At 36.6% G+C, this 20,944-nt stretch overlaps 1 protein-coding gene across 5 annotated transcripts in view; it reads left to right on the forward strand.

The window, feature by feature from the left end:
- The window catches only part of TFDP2 (transcription factor Dp-2), a 181,530-nt gene that overhangs the window by 137,002 nt on the left and 23,584 nt on the right, over positions 1 to 20,944 (forward strand). For 4 of the 5 annotated variants that reach the window (XM_019438420.2, XM_019438405.2, XM_019438426.2 and 1 more), the window contains 2 exons: positions 16,239 to 16,401; positions 20,313 to 20,459. In XM_019438420.2, coding sequence (XP_019293965.1) covers positions 16,239 to 16,401; positions 20,313 to 20,459 — 310 coding nt within the window. The remainder of the gene's footprint in view (positions 1 to 16,238; positions 16,402 to 20,312; positions 20,460 to 20,944) is intronic. The other variant, XM_019438409.2, reaches the window with a different exon arrangement.

The raw sequence follows: 20,944 nt of genomic DNA on the forward strand, positions 1-20,944 counted from the left end.
GGCGCTTATGTACTGCCAACAATATAAAAAACATGATTCTATTTACACTCCTTCATAAGAAAGACCTCTAAAGATCACATATAAAAGTGCCAGATTGAGTTTGTTGGTATAAACACTGATTCAACTTTTCCTTTTTGCATATGATTCAGTGACCTTTTTTTCTAGTGATTTTTATTCTTTTTATTTTTTAATGTAACTTTTCTACAATGAATCCCACCCCCACCCCCACAATCAAGTCACGAAGATTACTGCATGTGATTTTTTTTAATGTTTATTTATTTATATTTATAGAGAGGGAGAAAGAGAGAATGCAAGCAAGGGAGGGGCAGAGAGAGAGGAGAGAAAGAATTCCAAGTAGGCTCCATGCTGTCTGTGCAGAGCCCAACAAGGGCTTCATCAGGAACCATGAGATCATGACCTGAGCTGAAATCAAGAGTCAGACACTTAACTGACTGAGCCACCCAGGCACCCCTATTGTTTTTCTTACAAATGTTTATTTTCCTCCAAATGCATTGTGTTCTTCTGTAACGCTGTGAAACATCTTTGTTTCCCTTCTCCCAGAGTTGAGGTTCAAAAAGCCAGCTCTCAACCATAGACTAGTCTTTATCTCTTCAATGTTTTGTATGTTGATTTAGTATTATATCTGTAAGTATTTGTATTTGTTTTCTTCAGGGATTTATATATCAGTATATAGAGATACGTTCAATGTTTTTATCCTCATCTTACCACTTGACAGTGCAACTTTAAGTATGTCTTACACAGCTGTTCCTTTGTCAAGGTCATTTGTGAGAGCAAGTCAGTTTCTGAAGAAATCTTGTTTGGTAGGTAAAGGATCCTTTGAGGGATTCTCATTAGTTTTTTCCCTGTATTCTGATCCACTGGACTTCTTTTCAGAGAGCTCGTAGAAGAAGATGTGAAAATCCCCTTTCTGTTCTTGTCTGGGGGTTTAATCCTGAAAGATGTTTGTTCACTCTCTCTTTCTTCCTTTGGACAGAATCTGATGGTGTCTTCTACATGCATCTCTTCCAGATCTAATTTTCCATTTGGACCTCTGCTGAGGGATTCAGAAGGTCCTGGGTGCCCCACAGGTGGCAATGGCAGCTTGTGGGTGTTTTTCTTTGTTCTTGTCTTAAATGAAGATTTGGCACGCTAGTGTTGTATTCTTCCTGTAGGCTCATGTAATCTCAATATCTTTTTGTTGGTGGAAAAGTTAGAATTCCACTTATTTATAATAAACTAATAATTTATAATTAACTAATGTAAACTGTAATAAGCTAATAGTAATCAAAATCAGTATAGTTAATATGTGTACAGCTTCAATGATGTTTATGAAATTGTTCATTTAGCAAACATTTTTAATATCTACTAGCTTATGTTCTAAGCATTGGAGAGAATAATAAACAAGACAGGTAAGTCTGCCCTTAGAGAGCTTATATGGGGGGGGAGGGAGTATAATAAGCAAATAAGATTATTTTTATTTTTATTTTTTTTTAAATTTTGTTTAATGTTTATTTTTGAGAGAGACAGAATGTGAGCAGGGCAGGTGTAGAGAGAAAGAGAGAGACACAGAATCTGAAGCAGGCTCCAGGCTCTGAGCTGTCAGCACAGAGCCCGACGTGGGGTCAGACTCACAGCCGTGAGATCATAACCTGAGCCAAAGTCAGATGCTTAACCAACTGAGCCACCCAGGCACCCCAGATTATTTTTAGATTACAGTAAGTGGTATACAAAAAAAATAAGAAAAGTGATTGTGGCTACCTTGGAGAAAGCCTCACAAGGGAGGTGATATTTGAATGCAAAGGAGTCAGGCTGCTAAATAGATTAGGTGAGGTGGGGGAGACAGGGATTCTGGGCAGAGGGAGTGGCAAATGTAAAGCTCCCAACTGAGGAACCAGGTTGATGTATTTGGGGAAGCACAGTGGCCTGGAGATAGTTTGAAAAGCAGAGTGATATGACATGAGGGTGGAGAGGTAGGCAGGGTTCAGATCATGATGAAAGACCTTTGCAGGTCCTGGTAGGGAGTTTGGTTTCTGTTCTAAGGAGGATTTTCAGCAGGGAAATGGCATGATTTAAGTCACTGGCTACTGAGGGGTAAATGGATTCTAAGGAGACAAGGACAAAAGCAGGAAAATCAGAAGACTATTGCAGAGGACAGTGGCCTGGCAGTGGAGATGGGAAAAAAAATGGATAAATGATAGACATAGAACCAACAAAATTTATTGATAGATTAAAGGAAGGAAGAGGAGAAATAAAGGATAGCTTTGGTTGTTTTACATGAACAGCTAGGTGAATATTGATGCCATTTACATTTAGTGTATTTAGGAGTAGGTTTGGGAAGAATTTTGTTTTAGACATAATGAAGTTCAATAAGTTTATTAGTTATCTAAGTGATGATATCATTAGTATATAAGTAGTATCATTAGCACATAAGTGGTCGCAAGCCTAAATGATATAACCCAAGGAGGGAGAGAATGAAGATCCATAAGGAATAAATATTTATTTCCCATTTCACACCTCCTCTTCCACCCATACCCAACACAATGGATACATACTTCCAGGAAAGTAAAGAGTTTTTTCTAAATTGTTTTACTAAATTACCACATGAAATTATTTTGCTGATTTACGTATTCTTGTTGGCTCATTTAAGTGGGAAATGAAGTTTTTATTACTTTTGTAAATAAAAATAAATCATTATTGGGAAAATATAAAAAGACAGTGGTTATAGGTTCTAGTTAAGCACCTGGAAAGATAATATTCTTTGGATATAATTCATCTGAATACTTCAAACGAAGTTATAAAAGTTAACATGCATTTCAAACTATACCATATTAGTAGTTTTGTTTTCTATTTATTTTCCTTTTTTTTTTTTCTCAATTTGGCTTTATTTGGTAAAGAACACTTCCTACTGGTTTCTTTATTATATTAATAAACTAATAGAGATCATAGTGTTTATACCCTGTAGCCATATTTTGGTGTTATTTGGAAAGAGGGTCCTGGTGTTCCAAATAGCTCGATTCTGAGAAAACTTAAGTAAAGTAAACTCTAAGATTCAGATAGTGAGTTGGACACCTGGGTGGCTCAGTTGGTTAAATGTCAGACTCTTTTTTTTTTTTTAATTTTTTTTAAGGTTTATTTATTTTTGAGGGAGACAGAGCGCAAGCAGGGGAGGGGCAGAGAGAAAGGGAGACACAGAATCTGATGCAGGCCCCAGGCTCTGAGCTGTTAGCACAGAGCCTGATGCAGAGCTCAAACCCATGAACTATGAGATCATGACCTGAGCTGAAGTTGGATGTTCAACCAGCTGAGCCACCCAAGCACCCCTAAGCATCGGACTCTTGATCTCAGCTTAGGTCTTGATCTCAGGGTTGAGAGTTCAAGCCTTGCGTTGAGTCCTGCACTGGGCGTGAAGCCTACTTAAAAAAAAAAAAAAAAAAGATAGTGAGCTTCCAATTTAAGATGATAGACTGAACATCATGTTTATACCCCAAACCCTAAAATCCTATCGAAATTTTCATGTAAAAAATAATAAAAGGAAGTATATCTCTAAAAGTGCTATAAAAAGTGGTAAAGATACAGATTTTCCAATTAGATGAAAGCCATTGTGATTACAATAAAGGACAAGTGGTAGTAGAGAAATTCACATCCCAAAATATGCATTGGAGAAGTCAGAATTGGAAATGGAAACCATTCTTCCCTATACTGACTGAAATGGAGAGGCTCTAGGCTTAGAGGTAACAAGTATAAAAAGCAAGAATAGGGCAGCTGGGTGGCTCAGTCAGTTGATCATCTGACTTCGGCTTGGGTCATGATCTCACGATTCCTGGGTTCTGGCCCACATCGGGCTCTGTGCTGGCAGTGCAGAGCCTGCTTTGTATTCTGTGTCTCCCTCTCTCTCTGCCCCTCCCCTACTCGCACTTGTCTTTTTCAAAAATAAACAATAAAAAATTTTTTTTTTATTTTAAAAAAGCGAGAATATTCGAATTAGGGAGGTAATGAGGGCACTGAAATGAAGATTATCCAAGGAGCACCTAGCAAGTTGAAGCTTGCCAATCTTCCAAATCCCTTTGTACCTCCCATTTCATCTCCATACACATAGATATTACACCAAAGACATTTCTTCCCCAGGGCTGAAACTTAACAGAATTGATATCAAGGAAATAGGACTCTTTGCCTTGGTTAAGCTTGTAATTGACTTCTTTCATTTAGCATATTTTCTTTTTTTTTTTTTTTAATGTTTATTTATTTTTGAGAGAGAAAGAAAGCATGAGCAGAAGATGGGCAGAGAGAGGGAGGCACCAAATCTGAAGCAGGCTCCAGGCTCTGAGTTGTCAGCACAGAGCCTGACATGGGGCTTGAGCCCACGAGTTGTAAGATCATGACCTGAGCTGAAGTCAGATGCTTAACCGATTGAGCCACCCAGGCTCCCCTTATTTAGCATATTTTCAAGATTCATCCATGTTGTGGCATATATTAGTATGTTATTCCTTTTTATTCCATGGTGTGGATATACCACATTTTGTGTATTTGTTCATTAAAGTTGGATATTTGAGTCGTTTCTGCTTTTTGGCTATTATGAATGATGCTGCTTTGAACATTTGTGAACAAGTTTTCATTTTTCTGTTTATATATATACCTGGGAATGGAATTGCAAGGTCATATGGTAATTCTTTAGCCTTTTGAGTAACTGACAGGCTGTCTTCTGGAGTAGCTGTACCATTTTACATTCCCACCAGCAACAGCTTCCAATTTCTCCACATCTATCCAACACTTACTATTTGTCTTTTTTATAGAGCCATCCTTGTGAATGTGAAATGATATTTCATCATGGTTTTGATTTGCATTTCCCTAATGGCTAATGCTGTTGAGCATCTTTTCATGTGCTTATAGGACCTTTATATATCGTCTTTGAAAAAGTCTTTCTAAATCCTTTGGTCTTTAATTATTGAGTTGTAAGAGTTCTATATGTATTATAGAGGCAAGATCCTTATCAGATATATGATTTGCAAAAAAATGTCTTATTCTGTCTCAGTTATCTTTTCACCTACTTGATGGTGTCCTTTGAAATACAAAGTTTTTAATTTTGGTTGGGTTTAATATATGTTTTTTGATTCTTGTATTGCTTATGCTTTTGGTGTCATCTTTAAAAAACAATTGAAAAAGCCAAAATCATGAAGCCTTAGCCTGTGTTTTCTTCTAAGAGTTTTATAGTTTTTGCTCCTACATTTAGGTGTTTGACCTAATTTGAGTTACTCTTTAAGGTTAATTTGTGTAATATAACTGAAAATCACACAGAATACATGTGAAATATATACTTTTTTGGCATTTATTTTTATAGCATTTCACAATTATGTAAAATTTTTAAATAGGCTTAGTTTTAAGTTTATTATTTAAAATTATTAACCACAGGGGCGCCTGGGTGGCTCAGTCGGTTGAGCATCCCACTTCGGCTCAGGTCATGATCTCACGGTCCGTGAGTTCGAGCCCCGGCTCTACATCCGGCTCTATGCTGACAGCTCAGAGCCTGGAGCCTGCTTCAGATTCTGTGTCTCCCTCTCTCTGCGCCTCCCCCACTCATGCGCACGCGCGCACGCTCTCTCTCTGTCAAAAATATACTTAAAAAAAATAAAATAAAATAAAATAAAATTACTAACTACATTAGAAAGCAAACTTTATACTATTTTGTCTTTAACTCTCATTTTATGATGGTGAAATGAGCATTCCTGAACTATTTTCTCAAGAAAAGGCAGACCTTTTCTGAATGTGACCATGATAGTAGTAAACCAGATTTGAAGTGGGAGTGATTTAAAGAATGAAGAACAATAGAATTTGTAAATGTTTTACTGAGAGGCATGATCCTTTGTATATTGAATTTGGGTTTTTAGCCATAACTAATGATGAAATGCTAAAACCATGGCATCTTATTTTACAAAAATATACTGGCTAATGAAGCCATGACACCATCAACACTTAAGCATAAAAGACAACAAAACATAAAGAAGTTTAAAACCAAAAGAACCACTGAGTAAATAAATAATAAACTATTGTTCACCTATCACCACTATCCATCTCCAGAACTTTTTCACCATCCCATACTGAAATCCTGTACCCAGTAAACAATAACTCCCCACTTCCCCCTCCCCCAGCTCCAGTAACCATAGTTTTACTCTCTGTCTCTATGAACTTGACTATTTCTATTTCATGTGGGAGGAATCATATAGTATTTACTCTTTCATCTCTGACTTATTTTACTTACCATGTCTTTAAGGTTTATTAATGTTAGAGCATGTATCAGGATTTCATTCTTTGTTACGGCTAAATAATGTTCCATTATATGCATGTACTACATTTTGTTTATTCATATGTTGATGGACATTTGGGTTGTTTTCACCTTTTGACTGTTGTGAATATTGTTGCTGTGAAGGTGGGTATAATAAGTATCTGTTGGAGTCCCTATTTTTAATTTCTTTAGCTGTAATAACACAAAGTAAAATTACTGGATCAGATGGTAATTCTATGTTTAAGTGTTTGAGGAACCATTGTAGTATTTTTTATAGCTACTGCACCATTTACATTGTCACCAGCAATGTACAAAGGTTCCAGTTCCTCCACATTCTCACAACACTTCTTTTTGTTTTTGATAATAGCCATCCTAATCTCATTGGGGTTTTGTTTGCATTTCCCTAATGGTTATTGATGTTAAGCGTCTTTTTATGTGTTTATTGGCCAAGTTTAATTTCTTGATTCAGCCAGGGCTGAGTAGTATCCTTCAGTTTTGTATTGCTCATGAAAATTCTGGTAACTCATGAAGAGTTTAATCCTTCCTCATAGCAGCCTTGTGAGACAGGCACTTGTATTTCTGTTTTTCAGGCAGAGGAGTATCATGGGTCAGAGCTAAATGAAGTAAACTGTTCAAAATACATAGCTAATAAATAGTTTACCAATGTTGGTATTTAACCAGTTTTCTTCAAGTTCATGAACTGATTGTATAAAATTATTTTATCTTTATATTTTTATAAAATATATAAAAATATATTTTTATAAAATCCTAAAAAATCTTATAAAATTATTTTATTTTCTATTTATATTTTATAATTAAATCTTATTTCATTAACTGAACTAATCTTATAAAATTCTTATATATGGTCTTGTATTTGTTTCAAGGTCATGTTCATCAGCTATTGAAAGTCTAGTTTCTAGTTTTTCCTATTTAAGGACTGTGTTTAGTTTCTTCCTTTAAATATTATCCATGTCTGACAATAGAAGGCAAATTAGTCAGGTGATCGCCCTACACTATGCTATGATTATCTTATTGCTCCCTTTTTATTTTTTTTAAAAATGTTTATTTGTTTTTGAGAGAGCACAAGTCGGGGAGGGGCAGAGAGAGACACACACACACACAGAATCTGTGTCAGGCTCCAGGTTCTGAGCTGTTGGCACAGAGCCCAATGCAGGGCTTGAACCCATGAACTGTGAGATCATGACCTAAGCCAAAGTCGGACGCTTAACCAACTGAGCCACCCAGGCGCCTCTTATTGCTCCCTTTTTAAAAAAGACCTAGAATTACATGAAAAACAACAACCTGCTCCATCCCTGGCTTTTAAAAAGTTTATAAACATGGAGTTGAGAATTTTATTTACTTAAACCATTATCCACTTCTTAGCATAAATATAAAACCCCATACACAACATATTTCTTTCAGAAATAACTCATGCACTATTTTTAACAGTTCTTATTTACTTTTTTTGCCTACCTTGTACTAATTATACATATTTACATATGGCTAGCCATTTGTATCCTAAATACCCCAAACACTGAGGGCAAATCAGCATAGAGAGGGGCTTTGTGTGAAAATATATGTAGCAAATGGGAATTGGTAGATTCTTTTTCAAAAATGAAATTACTTAGAACAGTAACTAGCACATACGTAGCATTCAGTAAGTATTTACTATTTGCCATTACCACTGATTTTAAACTGAATAGGCCGTGATCCAGTTTACGTAGAAAGATCACCATAATGGCCTTATGGAGGAGGGATTGGAATGCCTCTAGACAGCACAAAGGAGAACCCTTATAAGGCTCTAGTGATATTCTTAGAGAGATGATGAGGGCCTGAACCTAGGGCAGTGAGAACTTAGAGAAGTGAAATTCAAAAGCTAGTTAGGCCTTGAAGTAGATTAGATTTGATACAATTAGATTGATTCATTAGAAAAGGAATTAGAAGAACGTAGGATGAATCTGGTTTTTGGTTAGGGTGATTGGGTGGATGGTTCTGTCACTCATCTAGATGAGAACTGCAGTAGGATCCAGAGTTACATATTGTGTATGTTGAGTTGTCCTTTATATTAATAGGGTATTGTGATGTTTAAACACCCCTTCCTGAGAAAGCTGAGCTGAGTATAGGAAACTGAGGATAGGACTAAACCATTATAAATAATCAAAGATATGCTCAAACCATTCTTTTTTCTCTCTCTTTAAAAGACTATTTAATTTAGAGAATTTAAAATGCAGAAGTAGATGACTGGTATCATGAACCTCCTGTGTGTGCACATCTCTGAACTTCAACAACAATCAATTCATGGCATATCTCATTTTGTATATACTCCCTCCTGTATTGTAAAGCAAATCCCTGGCATCCTATCATTTTCATCATAAATCTCTGTACTGGTATCTTAACTCCTTTTTAAATATATCTACAATATCATTGTTATACCTAGGAAAATTAATGATAATTCCTTAATATCAAATATGTAGTATTCAAATTTCTATCTGTTTCAAATGTCATGTTTTGTTTGCTGGGGGTTTTTTTGTAAAATATAATTCAGTTACATACTGGCACAAAAACAGATGCTCAGATCAGTGGAACAGAATAGAGAACACAGAAATGGACCCAGAAACCTATGGCCAACTAATCTTTGACAGAGCAGGAAAGACTACCCAATGGAATAAAGACAGTCTCTTCAGCAAGTAGTGCTGGGAAAACTGGACAGTGACATGCAGAAGAATGAACCTGGACCACTTTCTTACACCAGACACAAAAATAAACTCAAAATGGATGAAAGACCTCAATGTAAGACAGGAAGCCATCAAAATCCTCGAGAAAGCAGGCAAAAACTTCTTTGATCTTGGCCGCAGCAACTTCTTACTCAACATGTCTCTGGAGGCAAGAGAAACAAAGCAAAAATGAACTATTGGGACCTCAGCAAAATAAAAAGCTGCACAGCGAAGGAAACAATCAGCAAAACTAAAAGGCAACTGACGGAATGGGAGAAGATATTTGCAAATGACATATCAAATAAAGGGTTAGTATCCAAAATCTATAAAGAACTTACCAAACTCAACACCCAGAAAACAAATAATCCAGTGAAGAAATGGGCAAAAGACATGAATAGACACTTCTCCAAAGAAGACATCCAGATGGCCACCTGACACATGAAAAAATGCACAGCATCCCTCATCATCAGGGAAATATAAATCAAAACCACAGTGAGTTACCACCTCACACCTGTCAGAATGCCAATATTAACAACTCAGGCAACAACAGATATTGGCGAGGATGCAGAGAAAGAGGATCTCTTGCACTGCTGGTGGGAATGCAAACTGGTGCAACCACTCTGGAAAACAGTATGGAGGTTCCTCAAAAAATTACAAATAGAACTATCCTCTGACCTAGCGATTGCATTACTAGGTATTTATCCAAGGGATACCTGGTATACTGTTTTGAAGAGGCCTATGAGCACCCCAGTATTTATAGCAGTGCTATCGACAATAACCAGAGTATGGAAAGAGCCCAAATGTCCATCAGTGGATAAATGGATAAAGAAGATGTGGTGTGTGATATATGTATATGTATATACATATATGTGATATATGTATATGTATATACATACATATATATATATATATACACACATACATACATACATACAATGGAGTATTACTCAGTAATCAGAATGAAATCTTGCCATTTGCAACTGCGTGGATGGAACTAGAAGGTATTATGCTAAGTGAAATCAGAGAAAGACAAATACCATACGACTTCACTCATGAAGAATTTAAGATACAAAACAGAAGAACATAAGGGAAGGGAAGCAAAAATAATATAAAAATGGGGAGGGGAACAAAACATGAAAGTCTCTTAAATATAGAGAACAAACAGAGGGTTGCTGGAGGGGTTGTGGGAGAGGGGATGGTGTAAATGGGTAAGGGGCATTAAGGAATCTACTCCTGAAATCGTGGCACCACCATATGCTAACTAACTTGGATGTAAATTAAACAATAAATAAATTAAAAAATAAATAAATACCAGTTACAGAAAAATCAAAAAGCAAATGTATGACTAATGAATTACTTTAAGGCAAACAGTCTTATAACCATCGCCAGATCAAGAAGTATAACCCAGAAGCCATGTCCCATGCAAATAACTATACCCTCTCTCCTCTATAATTAACCATTATCCCTATTTTTATAGTAATCACTTCCTTGCATTTTTAAATAGTTTTATTACCTAAATGTGCATCCTTTGGCACATTTTAGTCTTGTCCATTTTTTTAAAAAGTTGAGGGATGCCTGGGTGGCTAAGTCAGTTGGGTGCCCGACTTTGGCTGAGGTCGTGATCTCACAGTTTGTGGGTTCGAGCCCTGTGTCGGGTTCTGTGCTGACAGCTCAGAGCCTGGAGCCTGCTTTGGATTCTTTGTCTCCCTCTCTGTCTGCCCTTCCCCTGCTCATGCTCTGTCTCTCTGTCTCTCAAAAATAAATAAAGTTTAAAAAAAGTTATCTTAAAAAAAAAGTTATCTTTTATATATAGATTTCCCTTCTGTCCCCTTATTTTCCTTATACTTTAGTTGTTGAAACTAGGCTATTTGTCCTCTGCAGTTTCCCACAGTCTAGATCTTCTTGATTTCATACTCATGTGCATCTCAGTATCTTCCTGTTTTCGGTGTTTCGTGTAGTTTGGCAATAGGATTCAGTGGCTTTGTAGACTGGTGTTTGATCCTTGGCAAGACTATAGATAATGTGTGTTCTTCCATTGTCTCTTTTTTTTTAATGATGGTAACACAACCAGTGTTTAATGGTTATAACTCTTAATTTCTTGTGAGTTGCAGTTAGTGTTATTCTAACTACTGGCACTATTTTTTTTTTTTTCAACGTTTTTTTATTTATTTTTGGGACAGAGAGAGAGACAGAGCATGAACGGGGGAGGGGCAGAGAGAGAGGGAGACACAGAATCGGAAACAGGCTCCAGGCTCCGAGCCATCAGCCCAGAGCCTGACGCGGGGCTCGAACTCACAGACCGCGAGATCGTGACCTGGCTGAAGTCGGACGCTTAACCGACTGCGCCACCCAGGCGCCCCTGGCACTATTTTTATATAAAGACACTTTCCCTCTTTTACTATTTATTTACCTGCAGGTACAGTTACTATAAGAAAGCAGGATAACTGCTTGACCCCTTTCCTTTTGTTGTAAGTGTTATCATGGAGTTTTGGTTTTGCTGTCTAGTTGTTCTTTTTTTATATGGGGATTTGGAGAGTTTGAAAACTATACTGCTATTGCTGTTTTCCCAGAGTCCCCTATAACTGGTGTGTGTGTGTGTGTGTTATAGTCTATTTGAAATAAATTTATATGTCTTATAAAATCTGTAGATTCCCCTTCTGTATCTATCCTCCCCCCTAACTCCCCTTCTCTCTCCCTCCCTCCCTCTTTTTTTCCCTTACAGATTTTTAATTGAAGAAACCACTTTATGTATCCTAAAGAGAAAGCCTAAAGAGTTTGCTTACTGGGGCACCTGGGTGGCTCAGTTGGTTAAACATCTGACTCTTGGTTTCGGTTGAGGTCATTATCTCACAGTTCCTGAGATGAGCCCCTCACGTCAGACTCCATGCTAAACAGATTGGGATTCTCTCTCCCTCCTTCTCTGTCCTATTTCCTGCTCACACTCATGTGTACTCTCTCTCTCTCTCTCTCTCTCTCTCTCTCAAAATAAATACACTTTAAAAAAAAGTTTGCTTATTGCATCCCTGTAGTGTAATTTAACATGTTCTTCTGTCCTTGGTATTACCTTTAAAGTGGCAGTTGGATCTGAAGTCTTTATCAGATTCCAGTTTCACAATAAAGTTATATATTAAGAACAAACACTGGATAGAACAGCTCAAAGGAGAGCAAATACAGAAACAGAAGCACTGGAGTGAAAAACTCAAGTTGAAAAGTTGACTTTGGCAAATAGGCAAATCCATAGCAACAGAGAGTAGAATAGTAGGGGCTAGGGAGTGAGGTATGACTGTCAGTGGGTACAGCATTTCTTTTTAGGGTGAAGAAATTAGATTGTGGTGATGGTTGCATAATTCTTAAAAACCACTGAATTGTATACTTTAAAAAATGGAATTTACGGTATGTGAATTATATTTCAATAAAGCTGTTATCTTTAAAAAAGGTTAGATTTAAAAACAAAGAGGAATACCTAATCCTTTGAGACTGATAGGAAGAAGGTTGGCATGGTACACATGCTGATAAGTTTGTAAGTGACCTATCCTATATGCTCACTTACAAAGTGAGACTTACATATTTAACTATCTATTGAATATATTGATTGGGAAATTCTATTGACATGTCAGACTCTGTATCATTGCTGACCAATAGAAATGTGATTTTTTTTTTAATGTTTACTATTTTTGAGAGAGAGACAGAGCACTAGCAGGGGAGGGACAGAGAGAAACACACACAGAATCCGCAGCAGGTCCCAGGCTCTGAGCTGCTAGCACAGAAGAGCCTGATGCAGGACTCGAACTCATGAACTGTGAGATCATGACCTTAGTGAAAGTCGGACGCTTAACCAGCTGAGCCACTCAGGTGCCCCACAATAGAAATGTAATAGGAGCCACATGTGACTTTTAATTTTATAATAATTAAAAAAATAAAAAATATGAAATTAATTTTTTAAAGATTTTATTTATTTATTTTTAGTGTCTGGATATTTCTTTTTTTTTAATCCAAGTTAGTTAATATATAGGGTAATAATGATCTCAGGGTAAGATTTTATTTTTAATCTCTACACCCAACATGGGGCTTGAATTCACAAACCCAAGATCAAAAGTTGTGTGCTCTACCAACTGAGCCAGCAAGGCACCCCTGAAGTTAATTTTTATATCTCTTATTTAATCCAGTGTATCTAAAATATTATATTTCAGGGGCACCTGGATGGCTCAGTCAGTTAAGTGTCTGATTCTTGATTTTGGCGCAGGCTATGATCTCATGGTTCATGAGTTTGAGCCCCATGTCAGGCTCCGTGCTGACCGTGAAGAGCCTACTTGGCATATTCTCTCTCTCTCTCTCTCTCTCTCTTCTCTCTCTCTCTCTCCTCTCTCTCTCTCTCTCTCCCTCCCTCTCCCTCCCTCTCCCTCCCTCCCTCCCCCACTCACCCACAAGCTCTCTCTCCCTCAAAATAAATCTTAAAAAACAAATAAAATATTATATTTCAACATGTAATTAATGTAAAGGTTACTCAGATATTTTACATTGATTTCTCATACAAGCTTTGAAACTCAGTGTGTATTTGATACTTAAAACATATCTCAATTCAGACTTCCCAGATTTCAAGTGCTCAGTAGCTGCGTGTGAGTATACCTAGGTATTGGACTGTGCAGATGAGCAGGTTTAAAATGGAACTCATGAACTTGTTCATGTCTCCTTGATCTCAGTAAATGATGCCTCTTCCTGAGGGTCATTCTCTTATTTCCCTCTTTCTCACCGTTCACATCAGTCACTTCCTTCTACTGATTTTTATCTTTAAAATTTATGCAAAGCCGTCTCTTCTTATCCAACCCTACCAGTTGCCCCAGTTTCAGGACTTGATATTTCTTGCCTGGCTTGCCTCTCAGCTGTTCTTCCTGTCTCTGCTCTTGCCCCTCGTAAGTACATCTTCTACTTTGCAGCCAGAATCTCTGCCTAACTAAAAATCTCACTGTGTCACTCCCCCACTTAACACCTTTAATGTCTTCCCAGTATTTCAGCAGTAGTCTGACCACAGTGAATGGCCACGTGATTCTTTGGGAATTTGGGAAAAAGAAAGTAGATATCCTTACTTCATTCTTTTAAAAAATACATTTAGTCTATTTCTTAAGGTATGTAACACAGAACATGTAAATAATTTATAAATGAATATAATTATACTGGTGGAACGTGATCAAGTGCATGTTTATCTTTGTGGTGATGCTGCTGGTGCTGGTGCTGGTGCTGGTGCTGGTGTTAAGAACACTTAACATGAGATTTACCACTAACAAATTTGTAAGCGTACATTATCATTGACTACCGACACTAGGTTGTATCAGCAGATCTCTAGAACTTGCTCATTTTGCGTAAATGAAACTTTATACCTATTGAGCAATTCCCTATTTCCCCTTTCCTTCCAGCAAGCACCATTCTGCTCTTTGCCTCTATGTGTTTGACTGTGTGGGACACCTTATACAAGTGGAATCATGCATTATTTGTCCTTCTGTGACTGGCTTAGCATAATGTCCTCCAGGTTCATCCTTGTTTACTGCATATGGCAGGCTTTCATTCTCTTTTGAGGCCAAATAATATTCCACTGTATGTATAAACCATATTTTTTAGTCCATTTATCTACCTATGGACATTGAGGTTGGTTCCATATCTTGGCTATTGTGAATCATGCTGCAGTGAATAGGAGAGAGCAAATGCCTCCTTGAGATCCTGATTTCAATTCTTTTGGATATATACCCAGAAGTGGGATTTCTGGATCATATGGAAATTCTATTTTAAATATTTTGAGGAACCTTCATACTTTTTTCATAGCAACTGTACCATTTTCCATTTGTAAAAGGGTTCTAATTTCTCCATATTTTCACCAACACCTACCTTTTGTTTCTGTCAATTTTTAAACATAGCCATCCTAACAGGTGTGAGGTAATACTTCATTGTGGTTTTGATTTACAGCTCTCTGATGATTAGCAATGTTGAGCACCTTTTCATATAGCTGTTGGCCATTTGTGTGTTTTCTTCAGAGAAGTTTCTATTCATGTCTTTTGCCCATTTTTTAATTTGGATGTGTGGGTTTTTTTGTTAACGAATTGTTGGAATTTTTTAGATATTTTGGATATTGACCCCCTATCAGATAAAGGGTTTGTAAATATTTTCTCCCATTCCATACGTTGCCTTTTCATTTTGTTTATTGCTTTCATTTGGCTTTTACCCCAGCAAGTCTTCCTCCTCTAGGTTAAATGAGATGTCCCTCTTCCTAATTCCCATGAATATTGTAAATAACTGACGTGGCACTTACCTTACTATATTGGAATTCTCTGTCCTTTTAGGTCTGTTTTGTCTTTCTCCCGTCTGCCAAGACTCAGTACTGAGAGAAAGGATTTTGCCTCAATTGTCGTTTGTGTGCTCTAGTCCTTGTTCCAGTTCTTAGCATATAGTTGGCACTCAGAAATTAGTAGAATTAAATTGAACCCCTGAAAATGTTAGTAAGTTATCAAAGTTTGGGCCTAGGCATTAACCAAACTTAAAATAATTGAAGACTTAGATCCGTTATTAATAGTATGACCTCTGTTTGAAAATTTAGTAGATAAATGAAACTGATGAAAGTGGTACTTTTAATTTTAGGTGAAATAGAACTGTAGCATACATAGAATACCAAAAGGTAAGCATGTAAACTCTACTAGGCTAGGCAGTGTTTTTGTCGGTTCCTTTCATGGATTTATTCCTAGTGTGTAGAACAGTACCTGGCACATAATAGTAAGTTACTGGTCAGTAAATACTTGTTGAATAAATGAATGATGTGTGTAGAAAAGCACTCTAACTTCATACTTTATTAAGCTTGTAAGGCAAAAGCATTATAAGTTTATATATAACATTGTAAGTTCAAAAACGTTTCTTCATTTCTAATTCAGTTTAAAATTTACCACTTGAGGGGCACCTGAGTGGCTCAGTTGGTTGAACGTCCGACTTCGTCTCAGGTCATGACCTCGCAGTTCACAAGTTCAAGCCTCACATCGGGCTCTACGCTGACAGTTCAGAGCCTGGAGCCTGCTTTGGATTCTGTGTCTCTTTCTGTCCCTGCCCCTCCCCAATTCACGTTGTGTCTTTCTTTCTCAAAAATAAATAAACAAAAAAAAATTTTTTTTTAATTCTTTAAAATTTACCACTTGAAACAAAAATCAAATTATATTCTCACATTATTTTTTTGTAAAGGAAGTCTCGTGTATAAATATATTTTTCTCTTTTAGTAAACGAAGCAAAAAAGGAGATAAAAATGGAAAAGGCTTGAGACATTTTTCCATGAAAGTGTGTGAGAAAGTTCAGCGGAAAGGTACAACATCATATAATGAAGTGGCTGATGAGCTGGTATCAGAGTTCACCAATTCAAATAACCATTTGGCAGCTGATTCGGTAGGTAGATCATTCCCTTGACGTTGATGTGATGAGTGATGGAACAGTGTATCTCTGGGGTGACTGTGTCCTTGATTTAAGGACTCAGACAAGCTAGGGAATCCCCAACTCCTTTACTTGAGGGTTTCATATTGTCTTCTGGGGAGTTCTTTTGTTGTTGACTTTTTGTTTGTTTTGTTTTAGAAAGGATTCTTTTATTATATATTTAAACATAAAGATGAACATGTATTTTTAAAACATAGTTTTGGGGGTTACAAAAGGAATATTTTTATTTGAATGACTTTGGAGATGTTTCTGAGTCCTTTAGTGTTTCTTCTATGTCCAAGTCAATTAGAAAATTTTGTCTTGTTTTTCATTGAAAAAATAATAGGTGAACATGTCTATTAAAAACTCAGTTGTGGGCGCCTGGGTGGCTCAGTAAGTTAAGCTTCCAACTTCGGCTCAGGTCATGATCTCACAGTTTGTGAGTTCCAGCTCCACATCGGGATCTGTGCTGACAGCTCAGAGCCTGGTGCCTGATTCAGATTCTCTGCCTCCCTCTCTTCCTACACTCCCCCACTCACACTTTGTCTCTCTCAAAAAGAAATAAGCATTAAAAAAATTTCTTTCTCTCTTAGATTCAGTTTGGTGTTTTATATATTCTTAGGAAATTTTCCATTTCATTCGTGTTCTCAAAATTATTTGCAGGGGCACCTGGGTGGCTCAGTCACTTAAGCTTCCGACTTCACCTCAGGTCATGATCTTGAGGTTTGTGAGTTCAGTTGTATCTCCCTCTCTCTCTCCCCCTCCCTGGTTCATGCTGTGTCTCACTCTCTCAAAAGTAAATAAACATTAATTTTTTAAAAAATTTTCAAAAATTATTTGCAGTTATTTTTCCCAACAAACCATCTCTTGAATTTGTACTGACCCTCCTCTTTTGCAGTTAATTTCTTTTTTTAATCTTCATTTAATATTCTCTTGTCTTTCCTGAAGTTACTTTTGTTACTTTTCTACCCTATAGACTCTGATGTATACTTTATTTACTTTTATTATTTTTGTTTAGTAATGAAAATCTTTATGGCTGTGACTTTTCCTCTTGTGCGCTGCTTTAGCCATATCCCATTGATTCTGATATAATGTTCTACTTTAGATATTCTGCAACTTTGGTTTTAATTTCCTCTCTGACCTAAGAATGGCATTAGAATTTTTATAGTTCCAGGTGATAGGGAATTTTGTTTGTTTGTCTGAATTTTCACTTTTATTACCTGTGTTCAGAGACTGTGAGTGGAACTATTTATATTTTTTGGATCACTTTGAGATTTTTCTTGTGAGCCATTAGATGTTTCTTTTCTCTGGCATCTGTAGAGAAGATATATGGCATTCTGATTCTGAGTGAAAGTGAAAGTTCTCAAAATGTTCTACAAGACCCTATGTGACCTGGCCCATTACCTCTCTGATCTCATCTGCTACTATGCACTATCTCAGTTACTACACTATAGCATACATAACATTGCTTTCATTTTTCTCCAAACTTTTTTTTTAACATTTATTCATTTTTGAGAGAGAGAGAGACAGACAGATCATGAGCGGGGAAGGAACAGAGAGAGAGGGAGACACAGAATCTGAAGCAGGCTCCAGGCTCTGAGCTGTCAGCACAGGGCCCGACGTGAGGCTTGAACTCACGGACTGCGAGATCATGACCTGAGCTGAAGTCAAAGTCTTAACCGACTGAGCCACCCAGGCGCCCCTCTCTCATTTTTCTTAATTAAAAAAAATCAGAAATGGATATTGAATTCAATCAAATTCTGTATAATTTCCTGAAAATTTAGGAGTTTTACACTGGTCATGAATGAGATTGGTGGGTTTTTTATTTTTTTGTTTTGGGGTGACTATGCCAGATATGCTCCTTATGAGACTATTACACTTGCTATTTCCTTTGTCTGAGTCTCTTTGCTAAGGAGCCAAATGGTTTTTCTCCTCCAGTGTCAGTCAGATGTCTCCAGTCAGATGTCACTGTACGGAGGCATTTTTTCTTAACATGTTTCATCATCCAACATACATTTTTACTAACCATTCCTATTCTCACCCCTGAATAGAAGCAAGGGTTGGGTTTTTTTCTATTCCCTTCTGCATTATTTTTTTTGATAATTTGGAAGATTTGTAGTCTTTAGTTCTTTAGTTGATTATCTTTATAACTTTAAGTAACTTCAATATTTTATTTCTTTTGTTTGTTATCACCTGTACCAGTATGTTGATTATAGAGAGGAAAAAGTTAATATATTTATATGTACTTATATCTCCTATTTTTCCTCTCTACCACAGGATTCAGATTGACTATATTCGTGATAGTTGTTAAAAGAATAATATTATTATGGTTGTTATTATGACTTTAAATGAATATATTGTGCCAAACCTCTATTATTAGAGGTTAGTTCATCTGTCTGAATAGTTCATCTGTGTTGAATCCCAAACCCTTTAAAATATCAAGGAGAACATAAGCAGACTTAATTTGTTGCCTCTTCCTCATATTTTTTACTATATTATTGTTTTTTTTTTTTTTTAATTTTTTTTTTAATGTTTATTTTTGAGACAGAGAGAGACAGAGCATGAACGGGGGAGGGTCAGAGAGAGAGAGAGACACAGAATCTGAAACAGGCCCCAGGCTCTGAGTTGTCAGCACAGAGCCTGAAGCAGGGCTTGAACTCACGGACCGCGAGATCATGACCTGAGCTGAAGCCGGATGCCTAACCGACTGAGCCACCCGGGCGCCCCAATATTATTGTTATTTCTAAAGTGTCAGAATTTCAGGGTTTTTTTAAGTTTATTTATTTATTTTGAGAGAGAGAGAGAGTGCGTGCACAAGCTGGGAAGGGGCAGAAAGAGAGACAGAATTCCGAGCTGGCTATACGCTGTCAGCACAGAGCCCAACATGGGACTCAAACTCACAGTCCATGAGATCATGACCTGAGCTGAAATCGAGAGTCAAATGCTTAAGTGACTGAGCCACCCAGGTGCCCCTACAGTGTCAGGAATTCTAATATTTACACTCAGTTCTATAACTTAAATCTTCTATTTATATAAGTTTAGTTCTGTACTTAAATGGATTCAGTGTACTCCAGCATCCTTTATTATCATGGCATTTGATTGATTGGATTTTGTTCTTAGGAACTGCTTGTCCACAATAAAATGGACTTTTTCCACAATCTAAGTTGAAACAGTCTCTTTCACTGAGAAAATCTTGCTGCCATTAAAAACAAAACAAAACAAAACAAAAAATCAGCTGAAGTAAACAGTGTGTTTTAGTGCTCTATGTAATGATGTTTTGTGCAAGTTCCCTATTTTCATTGTAGACTAGTAACAGTTCGCAGATCGGTACTAGTCCTTGGACCACATACTTGAAAGCACTGTTCACCTAGAGCTTGAAACATGCATTCTTTTCAGAGTCTAATATCCTCCCAGACAATGCAGGGTTTCAGCCCACTTTAACATTACCCCTCTGATATACATACTATTGTCACGTATGTTAGTTCTATATATATTCTTGATTCCACAAGACGTATTGTTTTATACAATGAGGTTAATTGAGATATACCCACAGATTTACCTTTCAAGTGGTCTTCATTCCATACTGTGTCTCCAAACTCCCATCTTAGATCCCATCCATCTTTATTCTGCTTAAAGAAGGCCCTTTAGTGTTTCTTAATTTAGATCTGTAGGTGTCATAATCTTTATTTTTTAGATTGTTTTATGTTTTAGATTGTTAGGAAGTATCTTTATCTCTTCTTTACTTTTGAAGGGTATTTTACTGGCTATGGAATTCTTTAAGCACTCTAAAGATACAATAATAATAATAATATTAGTTAAATATCTTAATATCCTGTGACTGTATCTTAACCCTTGGAGTTTATCACTCATTAAAAATTATTTTTTAGCAGGCCTATGACCAGAAGAATATTAGGAGAAGAGTTTATGATGCTTTAAATGTGCTAATGGCAATGAACATAATTTCAAAGGAAAAAAAAGAAATCAAGTGGATTGGTCTGCCTACCAATTCTGCTCAGGAATGTCAAAATCTTGAGGTAAGTGAGCAAAATCTGTTTATAGATAGTAGTTTGCTTTATTTTACGAGGCATTTTAATTTAGAAATACATATAATATTAAAATATTTCTAATTGTACATGTATACTATGCCTTTTTTTTCCTTTTCTTTTTAAGCAGACTCTTCTGTGCAGGATTTTAGAACTAGAAGGAGATTTAGAAAGATGTATAGTTTGACTGAATTCCTGGTAAAACTGAGGGACATAGAAATTAAATGACTTGATTTTTACTGTTTCTTAGAGAAGATACTTACTTTATTATAGTTTAATTCTGAGCACTCTATACAATAGATTTTTGATAATTCATGAATAGAGATAATATTTGATGAAATGCTTGCTATATAGATCCCCCTCCCCAAAATAAATAGGATCAAACTGGCTGTTTACTTCTTGTGTTTAAACTTTTATCTTTGATGCATAGGGGCACTTGTACCCCAATGTTTATAGCAGCACTCTCAACAATAGCC

Source organism: Panthera pardus, unplaced genomic scaffold (assembly GCF_024362965.1).
Source record: "Panthera pardus isolate Hobbes unplaced genomic scaffold, ASM2436296v1 HiC_scaffold_16, whole genome shotgun sequence".
In the NCBI taxonomy this organism is placed as follows: Eukaryota; Metazoa; Chordata; class Mammalia; order Carnivora; family Felidae; genus Panthera; species Panthera pardus.